We start from the raw sequence: 16,895 nt of genomic DNA, 5'->3' as shown, positions 1-16,895 counted from the left end.
TGAGCCGTAAGAATAAATACCATGAGAAAGCATAGAAGCAATAATGACAATGCCCCTCGTTTTGCATTTATTACACCTGAACCGCTTTCTATGTGCAAAATGCCAGAGTGATATTTTGCCTGCTGGGATTATGATAGCATCTGGCTGTTTATGTACACCGCTCTGTCCCCTCTACACTCATCTGATGACAATCACAATTATTTTGCAGCTGAAACAGCTAATATACATTATTTCCACTGCGATCTAAACAGTGTAACAGAATTGCCAAGAGGTACAGGCCACTAATGGGCACAGAAACGATCTTGTCTGAGAAGTTCTGCGATAAATCACAGCATTTGTTGACCAGTGTGTTTCTGTTTCTGGTCTTTTGTTTAGAGTGTGTCTCCTCTCTACCTGCTGCTGATCGACTGGGATCAGCGGTGGAGCACTGAGACTGCCACAGCTGCAAATCTCATCATCATCATCATCATCATCAACGTCTGCCACTTCAGACACGACAAGACACAAGCGGAGAGAGGCTGCTTTTGGCTGATCAAAGAGCCAGCAGTCACAAAGCACCTGTAGACGATGACTCCAGCAGAGCTGCTGGCGTGAAAGCAGAATGAGATAATTGAGGAGTACTATACTAATCGCTGATTCAAGCTTTTTCTGTCTGGCGCTGAGGAAAATGTTCCAGTGTGTCAGTTGACTGGCAGGGTTGCAGTGCTGTTGTAGCCCTGGACATAGCCAGCAGCTGAGGCGCTGACACCTCAAAGGAGATGGCTCGTCCAGGATCAGGGTTGCTGGTGCCCGGCAGCGGGTTGGGGTACCCCCCTCAAAACCTGGCCAGGGTGGTGGTCTGGGAGTGGCTGAATGAACATGGGCGCTGGAGGCCCTACAGTGCAGCGGTGTGCCACCATGTTGAGAATGTACTTAAGGGGGATGCCCGGGGAACTGCAGTGCTGGGGCAGGTGGATGCCCAGCTCTCTTCATACATCATCGACCTGCAGTCCATGCACCAGTTTCGACAGGACACAGGTAAGAAAAGTTTAACTTTCATGTCTATGCACACAGGTGTTACAGATGTCAACGAATGGACAGATGATGTGGGTGGTCGGGATGATTACCCAGTAGTTCTAACATCTAAAAGAGTTACATTAATGAATCATGTTTGGCTGTCTTCACCACAAATAATGTCATATGATCACACTGCGGACCGATTAAAAACAGAGCCAGGCTTGATGTGGTTGCAACGCAAACACTATGCAACTTCCAGGGGAATAAATGAGTCCTGCTTTTGAGACTCATTTATTATTATGATGTAGATGAGCCACACGTTGCACTAAGAGTTGTTGCAACAAATAGGACATAAATATTACCTTTAACAATAATGTATTAATTCGGGAGAGTCTTTATGCGACTGCTGGGATGCCATGACCTTTCTAAAGGTCACCATGTTGGAGGGGTTGTGCATTCATCGGGGAGATGAATGCAGTAGCTCAGTGTGACGCTTCTCACTCTTCTAATCTGATTGTATTCAGCAAATGTGTTGTCATTCAGATGTGAGAATGGCAATTACAATCGGGGTTGGTGGTCACTATACACAATTACTGTATGAGATCGGGCTATTTAACCATAATTCACCCTAATTTATTTCACTCCACACGGTAAGAATAAACAGTGTAATGAAAAAACCTGGTAAGCAATATTCCACTATACCTAAACTACTGAGTGGCTAATCAAAGAGGTTATATGTGAAATGTGGGTTCTTTGTTGACTGCAATTCTCTCTGATGACTGCTACCTTTGTAAATAAGACCAGATGTTTTTTAGGCTCAACACACTGTGTTGCCTGCTCTGTGTGTGCAGTCCCCTTCCTGCTCTCTCAGTGTTTGAAGCGAAGCTATGGGAAAGGTTTTAGACATCTAGTAGAAGCAGCCATGTACAAATCTCAGCTGCCTTGACCTATTCTTCATGTCTGATTCAGCTACACATCAATATTGCTAAGACGATATAAATCACTGTGACTCCTGTGTTAGATGCTCTAGGGACAGGTCGTGTATGCACTAAAAAACAATGTGTCATCAACGTATTGATGATGTGAATCATGAACAGAAAAACTCACCGTAAGGCAGAGACAAGTCTCTTATTTTAAGGCATTATTGCATACAACAAGTATCGCATACCACCATTATTGCATACCAAGAGGCACAGAGAGATACACATGGTATATACAGAAGGTGACTTTGCTGTGCATGAATCTGCATTATTTCACCTTTAATGAATTGGCAACACTTCATTTGCATTACAACATATTTGTAAATTGAGTTGGCAGTGTTATTCAGAACACAGAATAATAACAAATACAGTTTAAATGTGTAAACGTCCTTTGAGTAGCTATCAGTCTGGCCTGATTTAAAAATAGAAAAAGGTTTAAAACGGCCAAAATACCAACAGCTGTAAAACTTTTTTGCTCTGTGCTTTCTTGATACACTGTGTTTTTATGACAATCTAAGTCTACCGAGAGGCGTTGCAAACTAGCTCAGGCTGTACATTCTGACTTATGTGACACTCAGCAAAGACGTGGACTTCAACAATAAATATATAATAATTAAAATAACATTTTAAAAGATCACTACGTAGTAGACTGTTTTTAATTTGTTTATGAAAAAACTATTATTATCAAGTCATTATCCATTTCTGATATAACTTGTGATGCCATTGTTACATTAATGCTGTACATTTAGGCTTTATTACAAACTTGTGTTGACTTGCGTTGAGGCCTTTAGACAGACATTTTGGTACATTTTATTATTACATCATCAGAAAAATACCAACATGTAGAAACTAGGCAAGTATTTTGTATTCTTTGATCCCTGCAATATGTATAACAGAAGGGCGACATAAAGAAAGCAAGGCCTTGAAAGGGCCTGGAACCCCTTGATACGGCAGCATTTTTCTATTCTTCATCAAGGAATAATGTTGTTTAGAATGCTGAATATGAGAGTGTCAGTATGTCTTCATGACTGTCAGGAGAGTTGTAGTAGAGTGTAAGCTGTCTGCTGTTCGTGTTGATGTCTTCCCCTCGATAGAACATGAGACGGGAACAGCACATGTGTCTGGGGTTGACTGGCTGCGAGATGAGCCACTGGGCCATTTGTCAGACATTACCATGGCGCTGGGGCTAGTCCTGACGTTTATCGGTCCTCATTGTGCCGTTTGGTGTGATATCTTCCCCCTCGGCTGGGATAAACCTGTCACAGCATTGCCTGACGGACAGCAACCCGGACACCCGCTGCCTCCTCTTTCTCCTCTTTCCTCCTCCGCACACTCCTTCCCTGTCCCCAAACATGAGCACACCTCTACCAGACCACAGCAATCGACCCACGCTCCCATGAGGCCTAGCTTCCAAGCTGAAGTGATGTTGTTGCACCGCTGCTTACACAAAGGCCCCCAGTGAGTTTGCTTTAGCGTGGATTGTGATGCATCTGTTTCACATCAGATGTTTGCTGTATTTGCAGCTCAGCGGGCCACTCATAGCCGCTTGCTCTGTTGCAGGTGTCCCTGTGGGAAACCCCATTTTGTCTCAGCGCCAGTGATCTTGTCCTCTTTTTTTTAGCAAAAGCTGGAAAGCGCGTCGAGTGTGCTCGGTGTCCCCTGTGTGTTTATATGTCCTTGTTTCTTTACATCTGTGAGTATGCTGCTGATGGTGCACTCTGCCCACTGTGGTGTCTGTGTCCTGTCCCTGCAGGCTGTGTGGGGGAGCACCCTGTGGGTTTGGGAGGAGCTCCTGTGGGTGGGAACCAGGCAGAGTTACCCCGACTAATGAGACGGCAGCTATAGTTTATCTCCCTCTAATCAGAGTATCATAACAACAACGCACGCACCACAGCTATTGCGGCAGCGCCCCTCTCTGTGGAGAGCAGCCTAAACACATCTGTATTTACTTGGCATTGAAAAACACAGGGTATGGAGTTCATATTACTTCTGGTGAAGAACACCAATCCGTGGCAAAATCCTGAACCCCAGTGCTTTATATACAGTATGACTGAAGGCTCAGAGGCTTATATATAGTGTGGATGAATATCTGGCTGAAGGCAGGGAGAGGATTGGCTGCCAGCCAAATAGGATCGATTCGTTCTCCTCCCCAGAGGGGCGTTTGAACCTCTAAACACTGCTGTGGACTGATCCCCTTTCACTACACCCACTCCCATAACAAAACACATGGGCTTATCTGCCATCTCCATCATACACCAACACGTGTGGCCTGTCTGATGGATTTCACACTGCAGCTATGACTTCTGCTGCCTAGCTTTTTAACCATTTGCCTTATCTGTATTGCCTCTTAAGATGGAGAGGTGGCAAAAAGCAGAGAGACTAGCAAGTGTGCATTCATAAAAGACTAATAAGTGATCTAACATTGAAAATTTGATATTATTCTGAAATTAAGACATATCCTGTTGGTTACTGGCATGGTGCTTTAGTCATATTACTGCAAGAGGAATTTACTGTTGTTGTTAGTCAAGTCAGTTTATATAAATTTGGCACAGTTTATAAACAAGCGCAGTTGACCAAAGTGCTTTACACAGTAAACTGTAGAAATTGCAAAAAAGGAGTGTGTGCTTTTTGATTGGTCCAATATTTGTGTTGGCGGGTACTGTAATCATCACTTCTGTTCCAATGGCTACACAGGCAGTTGATCAGCTGGGGGTCGACTTTATTCGCAGTTGCCATCTTTCACTGAAGTGCTTTCGACGTTATTCCCTGACCCACTATGTTACTGTGTTGTGAGTTTAATCACATTTCGGAGGTTGACTGACTACAGCTTTTTCTACTGACCTTAAGGCAGGATTAAATCATTGCTGGCCTGGCTGAAAAAAGGGAAACATGTCTTTGATCTCTTTTCGTAGGCTATACAGGGATATGACATGTAGTAGCGCACCACAGAAGTTGACTTTTCGTCTCCTAGTAACGTCGGCCCGCAGATGTCAGTCAACCACTGCCAAGAGAAACACCCACCAGGCTTCAAGCATATTTTCACAAATATGTCCAAAAAAGGTTTTATCCTCATTAGAAAAATGAAGGAAAACAATAGTTGCAGTATCATTATAGTAACGTATATGTTTTTCTACACAAAATAAAATTACAATTCAACTTAAAATCAAAGAGACAGAATGTAGTGTGCAATTTATGTCTTATTTTTTTCGGTTTGTGCTCCTGGAGTTGCAAGGGCCATTACAGTTGCTCGGCGCTCACTGCTGCGAGATGGCCCATGTGTGACTGCGGAGATAACCCCTATCAGCGGCTGTTGGCTGCTGTGTTGCCGGAGCAGGGCTTTGTTTATTTTGCTTCCACAGGCGTGAGAACCTCCCCTCCTCTGGCCCATTTCCCTCTGCTAACAACCGTCCCTGACTAATTACTTTGAAAAGCCCCAGAAAACAAAGCAGAGATGGTCATGTTCTCATGTCTGCTTTGTGTTAAACTGACAAACAACAGTCGCTGTGGTTGTGGTTTTGGTACTACCTAGAAACTTGCAGAGCCTATGTAATTCTGTAGAGGGCCGGCTTTAGTTTAACATATAGTAAATGTGTGTGGCAACTGTTTTGGTGGTCTGTGGGAGGAAGCTGGAAAGAGGATTCTCGCTTTGTACGTGCTAAAAGTCAGGTGCTGTATGCATCAGCTTTGACTGTGAAATCCCACTTGCGTCAGAAGAAAGCAGAATGAGCAAAGAGTTTAGCCCGAAGGCTCTTTAGAACAGAAACGTCAAAAAACAACACCAGGAGTACAAACCAGACGGAACCAGGAGCTTTTATATGTGTCTACAAGTTGAGCACATGTGCACAGATCAGCAGCACGGTGCTGTTTGTTGACACATTGAGTTATTTAGCTCTGTTTTTCTATGACTTAGACATTGTAGGACTGCTGTTTGCAGTTATACTTGCTATAGATCCAAATATGTAGTGTGTACAGTACACTGCATATCAATATCAATACATTCTTAGCAAGTCACATCCCGACCTCCTCCAAAGTCATGTGGACTAAAGATAAACAGACATGGCATATAAAGTTATTTAATGTAATTAGTGTAATTAGTCAGTGAAGGTCTTTGACAGGATCAAAGTGTTGCCTAGCCACGCTGGTGCTAAGGTGTTACTGTACTCAGGGGTCCATTACAGCCACCAACCAGCTGACTGAATTCCACTTGGATGTTGGCAGGAAAGGGACGGGAGTGGCGCTGGAGAGAGGGAGGAGGGGGAGTTAACAGAGGTGAGGAGAGAAGGGGAACTGAGGGAGAGGTGGAGCATTTCCCTGATGGAAAGTGACAGTCAGGGTGGAAGAGAGGGATAATAACACTGAAAAGACCCTCAGCTGCACATTCCCCTGCACTTTCACTCTTAAACACATGCAGCTTTTGTCTCGTTGCTATGAAGTCTCCCACTCTGTGCCTCAAAGCGTGCTTATTTTAATTGGAGATTAATCTGGCTATATAATTATCTGACTATTAGTATTTTCTCAATAGAATATAAAGGACAGAGGCACATATCTGTCACAAGCTACCTGGAGTCCAACACAAGAAATACTACACTAAATCATTTGTTTATTCTGACACAAAATCTAGGAAATGTTACTCAAACAATGACTAAACTCTATGGAGCTAAAAAGCAAGCATCTGCAAAATAACATATTTTCATAACTATACTTCTACTCACTTAGGCCTATAACTAAAAACATTTATCATTATGGTTCAATCTGTCAATTCTTTTTCAGATTTTAACATTGAGAAAATAGTGAAAGATGTCCACTTTAATTTCCTTGTTACATATTTTAAGTATTCCCTCTTCAGTGCCACCTGTTTTGCCAGGGTTGGAGTGCTTTGGTGTGCTCTGTATGTCCTTATTGCGTTACAGTGATGAGCAGGCTGATGCAGCTTCTTGCGGCCTCGAGCATTGGTAGCAGAAGCCTCTCTCCTCATCTCCTTTTAACTTCTAATCCAGCGAATCACCACTTTTGACTTATAAAGTGCATATCATACTCTTTTTATCAGCTTTCAAGCTGCTCTCTGTGGTGCTTGCTTCTCAGGGCAGTCTGGGAGGTCAGTCAGATCAGCCTGCATGTGCAAGAATAGGAATGAGGCCTCATCCCTAAACTGGGTAGACTATCCTCCATCTCCTAAAATGTCTTACTGGATGGAGGGTGGATGCTGTCACAAATGGGGTGTCTTTGATCTACAGGAGTGTATGCTGCCAATAGTTGCAGCGGGCTAAGCTCAGATTTCCCTTGATCATTCTCCGTGAAACGCAGAAACACAGTGCTGGACTTCTGCTTTGGTCTCCGCATTTTCACTCATTTGACAAAAAAATGCACCCATAACCCACTTTAGAGCAGCGGCAGCATGACAAATTGCTAAAAGCTGAAACTGGGATGGCCTTTTCGGATGTGTTAAGGCAGCCGTCATTGTTCCAGTTTTAGCCACTGTAATGGCCAAAAAAGATCTTCCTAAGTCACATCTCTGCTCTGGGCTTGTGAACAATCAAATAAACGACCAAGTAACTTGGAGCAAATTCTTTTGGATATCCTTTCATTACATATGTTTTTTCACAGACTATGCTCTCCATCTACAATACATAGGGAAATTTAAAATGAATATATTATACATACAAAGCACAATATAATAAAGGACATGTTTAGTTTGAAGGACTACTTGCAAGCTATAATGTATCCTTACTAATGGAGCGTAAGCGGTAGTTCAGAAAGGAAGACTCTCTTTACACGGCTGATCATTCACAAATACGTCTCTAATTCTCCCCGTGATTACTCTATTAACTGATTGGTTGATTTAAAGTGGACGACCCCCAATCAGATGCTGCACCGTGTCCTTAAGACGATCATATCGTTGCTGTCCAACTTTAAAATAGGTTCTCCACTCCACGTGCATAACGAGATGCGACCCTCCTCCACCACAGGCACCTCCAGCCAGCATTCAGTCATGCTCCTTCTTCACCGTCGGGGATTCTGCCTGATCATCAGAACTCAGCATCACTGCCCCTGATTTTCCTGTTTCAGTACAATCGCCAAAGATTTTGCACTATTTAAATGTTATGCATATGTAATAAATGTATGGTTAAAATTAGAGTAAGTCTCTCCTGATTTGAAATGCAGTTTTTTTTTTAGGGACGCTTAAATCATGCCTCGAGGGATAATGACCCCCTGACTTTGCATATAGTTATATTGATTGCCCAAAACACGTATTTGTCCAATACTTGTAAAATAGCCTTAGCTGTACTTTGTATTTAGTCCTTCAAAGCAAATGTTTGAATAATAACCCTAAAATGATGAACATTATGCATCAGCATGTTAGCATTGTGATTGGGAGTATTTTCACATGCTTACATTCAAATTGAGCTTACAGCAACGCCTAAGTGCAGCTGCAAGCATAGATAGACTCTTGTAGTCGTCTCATCACACGACTGTTCAAAGGATTAGTTGATCAACAGAACATCGGATCAATAACAATTTTAGGTTAAGAGTTTTAAATTCAAACTAATTTCAAGGAAAACTCGCTAACATTCACTTGTTCCACTTTCTCAGATTTGAAGAATAGTGAGTTATCAAATCATTGTGTACTGAATATTTTGGGGTTTTGGACTGTTGGTTGTCTTTTGGAACTTTTAATGAACACTTTTCCTGGCATATTAAGGTCAGAAAGACATTTTAAAAAATCCTCAATTCATTGTGAAAAATAATTACTAACAATCAATAGAATCACCAGTTGCAACCTTAACGTCAATTGTACTGTAATTCAGTAATTGGTCTAATACTACCCGCAGCTGTATTGTCAATAGTGATATAGCAACATGTAATAATGGTCATGCTGGTTGCAGTTGTTTGCTCTCTGGTTTTTCTACAGAGTTGCTTGTGTTCTGAATGCACCGACTGTTTAATGGAAAAGAGAGGAGGAAGGAATTACCATGACACAAGCATGACATAACAAGTCCACATTCCCTCACACTCCTACTTTTCAGCCATACAAAAAAAAAACTTTGCGCTCAGCAGAATATCAATGGGAGTTTTTTTCTCTCACGCTCCTCTCCTCCTTTCTCCGTGTCACCTGTAAGTGCTTCTAAATCTTGGTTCATTGTGTATTTACCAGGTGCTTCTGGCAGAGGTCTCAATACCCTCCACTCTTTTTCCTCACAGGAGCTGCTCACACACCATCGCTTTTTCAGATATTTCATTATTAATGAGAGCTCTCTTAGGATTTATATCACTCGTGCCTCCAGGTGAATTTCTATCAGAGTTTAATGACAATTGCTTCTCCTCTGTTCTCTCCTTTATGTGGATGTATTCAGTCAGAAAGACATTCGTTAATACAGATTGTAATGAACGTCACCACAGCAATGTATTTAAGAATGAAATGTACATGTTTAAGGCTAACTTGTTACACTTTACATGGAAATCTGAACCAATTCATTTAAAATAAGCGCTTCACTTGTTGTGAGAGCAGAATCATTATTCCCAAAAAATAATGCTCAACAAGAAATTATTGGAGTAGAAAAAGGGAAAAGCAAACTATAGAGTGAACTACTTCCACATGAGGTAAAAAGAGTTACCTACCCATCACCACGTCAAAAAAGAGGGACTTCATCTCTGACGGTCAACATTTGATATACCAGAAAGCAGTTACTCCACAGCGAAGCACAGTAGATAGTTTTAGACAAAGGGAACACTACAGTAATATAATGTATCCGAACACTTTGCTTGGTGCAGATTTTCCTCTGAAGACATGTGCTACATTTCAATAAAAGCTTGAAAGGTAAAGGGGAAGGACAGTGTGTGTCTTCACCACAGTTTGTCGTCATCAGATGCTGGTTTTTCTTGTCTCTTTGCTTTGTGTAATAGCTGCTGTCACGTGAGAGACAGTGCAGGAGACCGAATACAGCAGTCAGATCAGATGCAGACTCCGGGTCTCAAAATAACTAAATAACTAAAATATTAACTCAAGGATTCCTCTCCATGATAATTGCACTCAATATATGAGAATTAGCAGCCCTGTAAAATGTTGCATATAGTTGATCATAAAGAAAAAGGGGCTAAATTTTTTTTTAATTTTTTGCAAAGGAATTCCAAAGGAACCCCTCCATATATAAAAATACATTAAAACACACTGTGCTTGGATATACTTTGTGTCTGATAAGTTACAAAAGCCTTACCTTGTTAAAATATCTTCGAATTTCCTCTACCTCATTGAAAAATCCAGAATACATTGTCAGTGTAAGTGAACTGAAGATTTATTGTGTCCACATAACAAAAGTTAGCCTCCAAACTTGTGATGACACAAAAACAGCCTAAACGTCCTAAACACCTCCACGTATAAAACACATTCTGCACACACATCACTCTGCACTTTGAAGATGAAACATTAGAGTGAACAACAGTCAATGAGTAACAATAAGCAAAACACACTTGTGAGGTGGGGGAGGAGTTTGAAGGCACAAACACTCTGGTCGACTCGAAAGGTGAACAGTGGATTCCAGTAGTGACCTGGAATCTATTGTTTCTCCAATTCCCAAACTACTACTTTGGTCTAGTTATCTGCTATCCAGTTCTGATCAATTTGTTCCAAACTGTGATTATTTCTCCAAAATACGCTTAAATTCACTGCCTCCAGCTGAGCTTCAGACCTTTGAGGTATTTCTCTTTTGGGTTGTGTATCACTTTAAGCCTAATAATCCCTCCCTATGATTGCAACATTAATTTAATTTTAAAGTTGACCCTTGTATGTTCTGGAGTAATGAAGCTTTGCCAGAAAATCATTCATGATTTATTCACCATAGTTCCATAATACATAATGTATTTTTCTAGCTATTAGAGCCTTGAGAGCATGAAGGCATCTGCTTGAGCTGATTCTATACCGTAACAATCTTTCATAATGATACAATATCAGAGTGACAAAATGAAGGGGTTGCGCAATTAATGGTTTCCAGCTTTTTTTACTTCTCTTCATTGCAACAGAACTAATGACTTCTGAAAAGTGGAGTTATGAAGTTAGTTTCTATTCAGGTTTTGACCCTCAAAGTCGATGTACCGCCGTTACACCTCTGGAAAGCCCGTCGGACTCGTGTTCAGGCTTTAAGCTCGAGAAAAGCTTTTAGCGGTCCAACAGCAACTTTCCAACGAGGACGTGACCACGGTTTTATTCCAGCCCCTGACATTTAGCCTCGACAGGCACAAGATTATTCCCTGAATATCCTCTGCTCCTCTTTAGAGTCAAATTTAGGAAAAGAGAACTTCCGATAAATACGGTAGTAAAAAAAAAATTGAGCTATTAAAATGAGCTAGTAATGAAAATGAATCAATGCTTCTGCACTAAGTATGAACACATAGGAGTTGTGATTACACTTGTGATTCAGCAGGAAAAAGGACTGGGCCTAACAATAAAAAGTCATTGGGAAAGTAGAACATACTTAAGAACATGTTGTGGTTGTTGACATGTTGTGGTTGTTGACATGTTGTGATTGTTATGGATAAAGCGTTACTCTGGTCTGATGCCCTCTGACCTCTCACACACCGTGTCCACCTAACTGCTGATCAAAGCTGATCAGTGTAGTCTGGCAGAGAGACAATTCACTGTAATGTAGCCAGACGTTTCCTCTGATAAGACCTGACTGTGTCTGACAGCCATGAAGTGGGTTATAAAAGCCTGTCTCAGCAAACCCATTTACTGCATGCTGTTCATCTCAATGAGACAGACTCCTTTTATTTGTCAAATGTAAATTTCTGAGCAGTTTTTCTCTCTCTTCGAACATCCTTGATGTTATGATGTCATTCGGTAGAAATTAGTATCTTTGTTTTTATTCTGGGTATTTTTATTATTAATAATAATAATGATACACTTTATTTATATAGCACCCTTCAAAACACCATTACAAATTACTTATAAACACATATTTTGTGTAGATATAATATATCAACACAACCACTCCCAAGGTTATATGGGAGTGAGTCAGAAATGTATGACGTAGGACTGCAGAATAAGAGATGAGATAATCATGCAGAAACTTCTTCCACTTTCTAGAATCTGACCTTTATGCTGCTGCCAAATTCAGTTTTTGTTCAGTGTCAGGGCATCAGCTATACACCTCACTGAATGCGATTGATTCACGGTCCAGTCATGTAGCAGTTAGCGCTGCATGTACATGTGTTGCAGAGGTCATTTCATGGCGAACCGCATGAGCTATTCTTCATAGTCTCTTCGACGTGGTACGGCATCAATCAGCTTTCCACTGAGCAGGCGAAATGGTTTTACTGATGCATGGTCTGTCGTGCTGGTGTGACGGCTGACATGAGATATTGTGGTGCCAAATGAATACTGCGCCATGTTGGGGTGTGGGTTTGTATGTGTGTGTGCCACTTTCTCTTGTATTAAAAGGACGCAGGAGCGATGCTGTAAGGTCAGCTGTACAGATAAGGGATGTGGTACTCATTGGCAAACATCAGAATATTAATATTGACGTCACATTAATGTTGCAATACAATATATTTATATCAATACTTTATACATTTTGATGTTGATACATGTAACAATAGAACACACATACACATCAATTAAAATTAAACAGTTTCTTTATCTAGCTTAGTGGATAGGTAAAGCAGACTAAACAACACTTTGCTGTCTACTTGCAAAAAGTAAAACAGAAATGTTAAAAGAATCTGGGAAATTTTATATTGTTTCACATAAAACAGTTTTCAGCAAGAATATTGGATTGGGGAACAGTTATGTTTAGTCAATGCGTAATATTACATAATAATATTGTGCTCTGGAAGGTAAAAACATAAATAAGAAATAGAACCTGAAAATGATGTCCAAGTTTAAACAATCCAAACCCTGACAATACCTCTTCAGATTTCCACATTTTGATTAAATATTTACAAAGCCGAAGAAAAGCTGCTGAAAGTTTCACGTCAGGAGAACCAGTTATATACAGTAAATATAAAAGCAGTAATGCAGTAATTATGGCATAGTAAACGTCCACAACAACAAACAGCCTTGGAACCTTACCTTCATTGCTTCATGCAACATATATCAACTGTAATGTATAATCAAAGTGTGAACATAAAATAATTGGTTCATGCAACATTCTTAATCAAAGTGGTACTAATTAGTAAATACATTAATACTTTTCATATTAAACATATTGTTTTAGCATATTTGGTGCAACATTTTGATACAAAATGTTGATTTGGTGCATGTTATGGGCATTACATTTTTCTTAAATATGTTGTGCAGTATCATTTGGCAGCGTTGATGGACTGATGCCAGAATATAAAAGCTCCGTCGCACCCAGGCATAAGTTGGCAGCTGTCGGGGATCGGAGGAAATGTTGCGATAAAATAAAAAGCCTCTGAAGTGCACGCAGGATAGGCAGGCAAGAATCCCCAAAAATGTGCAAATGTCATACCTCAGAAGGAGACGTTGAATTGTTGTCAAAAGCTGCTTTGACTAAATGAGCTGTTTTAATTTTTGTCGGATTGCAAGCCAGATCTGCTGCCGTTACTTAAATAATGAACATTGCAGGATTTTATTTTCCATGAGTGGAGTGACTCCTCTCTGCTAACAAGAAGCCTGTGTGTGTGTGTGTGTGTGTGTGTGTGTGTGTGTGTGTGTGTGTGTGTGTGTGTGTGTGTGTGTGTGTGTGTGTGTGTGTGTGTGTGTGTGTGTGTGTAGGTGTGTGTAGGTGTGTGTAGGTGGGTGTGGGTGTGTTAACCGTGCCTGGAGCTGTGCCTCCCACTCCCTTGCCCTGGTGAGGACACGCATGGTGCTGACACGGTAACGAGGTTTCTGCTGGACGTGATAAGTGGTGTGAAGTGGAACCCACATAGGCACACTCACCTCTTCAGTGTGTACCACTTTTAGTATTCTCACACAGTCATGTTGACTGATTATACACACAAAGTGAGTCAGAGAGCCTCCTTGGCTCCTTAGCTGAGGACATCCACGGTGTCAGAAGGTTGTTTCAGGGTCTGTTGCTTCACTGCAGCACAGAAGCTGGCAGGTGGACAGGACTATAACTTAATTTTCTCACGATTTTTTTGATCCACCCCTTTTTTTAGTTTTTGTTACCCCAGTAACTGCAAACTCTGCACACGTGCACGGTAACTGGCCAGCTCCCCGGGCCGGGCTGTGGCAGAGTTTGCAGAGTTGAAGGGGCTGACGATGAGGATGGTTGCAGTGGGAGTTAAGCCACTTTTCCTCACCACTTTGTCTTGCTGGCAGCAAAACGGTATTACCGGGGCCTGTTTTACTGCAGTGTTCACTTTCTAAGCTTGGGCAGAAGTGAGACATCTTTTTTATTGTTATTTGGCAGACAACATCCACTCATCACATGCTTTCTTCTGTATCTACTCCCTCCCACATTTCTCACGTATCATTTCTCCTTCTTCTTTTTCTCCCTCCTCTCCTTAGCCTGGCCCTTCTTCTTCATCCCTATCCAGCCCCTCCAGATTCATTCTCTTCTCCCTTCTCTTTGTCTCCCCTCCTTTGCAATCCCCTTTTCTCTTTCTTTCTCTCCACCTTTCTTTCCTTTCCTTCTCCTCTCTCCCCTCCTCTCTCCTTCATCAGTGTCTCCCCCTGCCTCCCGACCAGCGGCAGCTCCCCCACTTTTGTTCATCCATCACTTTTGCCGACAAAGAGGACGAGGGCGCTTAAGGGAATCCAAGCCGCTTTTCACTAGTGTAGCTCATTATAAAGAACTGCATTCTGGGAAAATTAATGTGTCATCTCAGTATAGAATGCGCTTTAATGTGTGATTTTGTGAGAGAGGAGCAGGGGAGCTGCGGTATTGTATTATATATTGCTGTTAAACCAGCTTAATGCCAGACTGTCATCCTCATTATTATGGTCTCTGATCTCTAGGTATTTGTTAATGAGAAGATAACACTCTTACAGATCTCTCAGACTTTGATGTTCAGGTATGACGACACTTTTTAAGCAAGCAAGTTTTTACATCTAAGCCTCAGTGATACAAGCGTTAAATGAGAAGTTCACCTCTTATCATATTCATATGCTGTAGCATCAGATCTTTATGAGCCAGATGTTTTCTTTCAGTCTGTGATGCATGTTTAACCTCTGCAGTATTCCGTCTCTTCCTCATATCTAATAGCCAGCTTGGGTGTATTGTTTGTGAAGGCCTTTTTGGAGATGAAAGTCCTTTTTTTTTTCTGGGGTTAATGAGAAAACATCAAACGAGCTTCAATTATTTTATTTCCCCCATACTGTAGAATTTATTTGCATATTTATCATGTGTTCAATATTCATATGTAGGATATTATTAGGGCTCTATTGATTATAGTGCATGGTCTGTAAATGCGCTGAAGCTTTGCTGCTTTGTAGGTCTTTTGTTTGAACAAAAGTTGATTAACTATCAAATGAAATGAAGAACTATTTTCGCTAACTGAAAAATCTGTAAGGTTTACAGATACTGGAACCCAAATGCACAACACGGAAACAGACTATGAAGTAAAGTTATTTACTAGTGTTCAGGCAGAAGGTCAGGAACAATATAAGGGTACGCTGGAGTGCTTGGCAATAACACACAAGACAATCTGCCAGAGGACAAGTGAGAGGACCTAAATACTGAGGGACTAACGAGGGAATGGGTTGCAGGTGAGACGGCCGTGAGGACCAGGTGAAGGGAATGAGAGATGATCTGGTGTGACTGTCATTCATTTACAATTAAATGAACATGATAAAAAAAAACTGGTTAAAAAATTCAAAATATGTTTCTTTATTGTTTTGTTATTACACACTGTTTTTAAGCATTTATAACATAATAATGACAAATACTTGCCATATTTTGAAAGATACATTTCTCCTGGAAAAAAAGAGCAAAATGATTTAGCCAAAGGACATTTTCTGACACATTTATTGATAATAAAGGCAAAAAGGACCAGGCAGACTGTCATAATTACAGAAGTAAAAGGGTTACGGTACCAGTGAGACAATGAAATGGAATCCAGGTAGTCAAGTTTGAGTAACAAATAAATTTGAAACGCATTTAAAGGCTTATCATTTACCAAAAAATGCACAATAGTTTGTAATACTCACAGGATTTTGATACTGTTGAATAAGTCACTTATTAACCAACATGGCCGAATATTGTCCTGTTCAAGCTTCTGAAACATGAGGATTCTCTCTTTTGTATCATTTTAAATGAAATAGTTTGAGGGTTTTGGACTGTTGGATGAAACAAAACAAGCTGATTATGCCATCTTGGACATTTGCTGTGGATATTTTTCACTACTGCGTCACTTCTCTGTCAGAGATCTGCCTGATCTCCAGCAGAGACCATAGATTAGCGAGCTTCAAATACCTTTCAGACAGCATTGAGCCATACGATGCTGGACCTGTTACTGGCCTCGCTCCTGTAGTTAAAAAGAAAAATGCAGCACTACGTTTTAATAAGCTCAACACTGCCCCGGGGAAATTGATGAGACTTGCCAATTATAAGGATATATTTTAGAGCTTGACCCCGGTCACTTCTCGTCTGCCGTTGCTCCCACAGCAGCAGTGCAGGGAAGAGCATTAACTACAAGGTGATGTGGGCCCTAACTCAATGACGCAGAATTCTGCTCTCTGTCCAGGCGTTGGGCATTGTGTGAGAGTGGGATGGTGTCCAGTGAGTGACAGAGTGGAAAATGTGAAGAATGGCTCAGGGAGACAGAGCTGGTGAGAAGCCAGGAGAGACTGTGGAGAGCGAGGGGAAAGCTGGCGGCGGCAGCAGATGAGATGAGCGAGCGCAGTGAGAGTCGACTCTGATGGCGCCGTGCTCAGGGAAAGGAATAGTAGCAACGTTCACATACAGGCAACACCCCCCCGGTCCTCCTCTCACTACTCCCAGCCCGAGGGACAGCTTCCAT

General features: G+C 41.4%; 1 protein-coding gene across 1 annotated transcript in view; it reads left to right on the top strand.

Annotated features, from left to right (window-relative positions):
- Positions 1 to 758: 758 nt before the first annotated feature.
- dtx1 (deltex 1, E3 ubiquitin ligase) overlaps positions 759 to 16,895 on the top strand; it is a gene marked incomplete at both ends in the record, with an annotated part of 34,946 nt that continues 18,809 nt past the window's right edge. The window contains one exon of the mRNA XM_079222905.1: positions 759 to 1,017. Coding sequence (XP_079079031.1) covers positions 759 to 1,017 — 259 coding nt within the window. The remainder of the gene's footprint in view (positions 1,018 to 16,895) is intronic.

This window comes from Taurulus bubalis (assembly GCF_910589615.1).
Source record: "Taurulus bubalis genome assembly, chromosome: 8".
NCBI classification, from domain to species: domain Eukaryota; kingdom Metazoa; phylum Chordata; class Actinopteri; order Perciformes; family Cottidae; genus Taurulus; species Taurulus bubalis.
The sequence above is the reverse complement of the archived record's forward strand: the minus strand, read 5'-3'. Positions and strand labels throughout refer to the sequence as shown.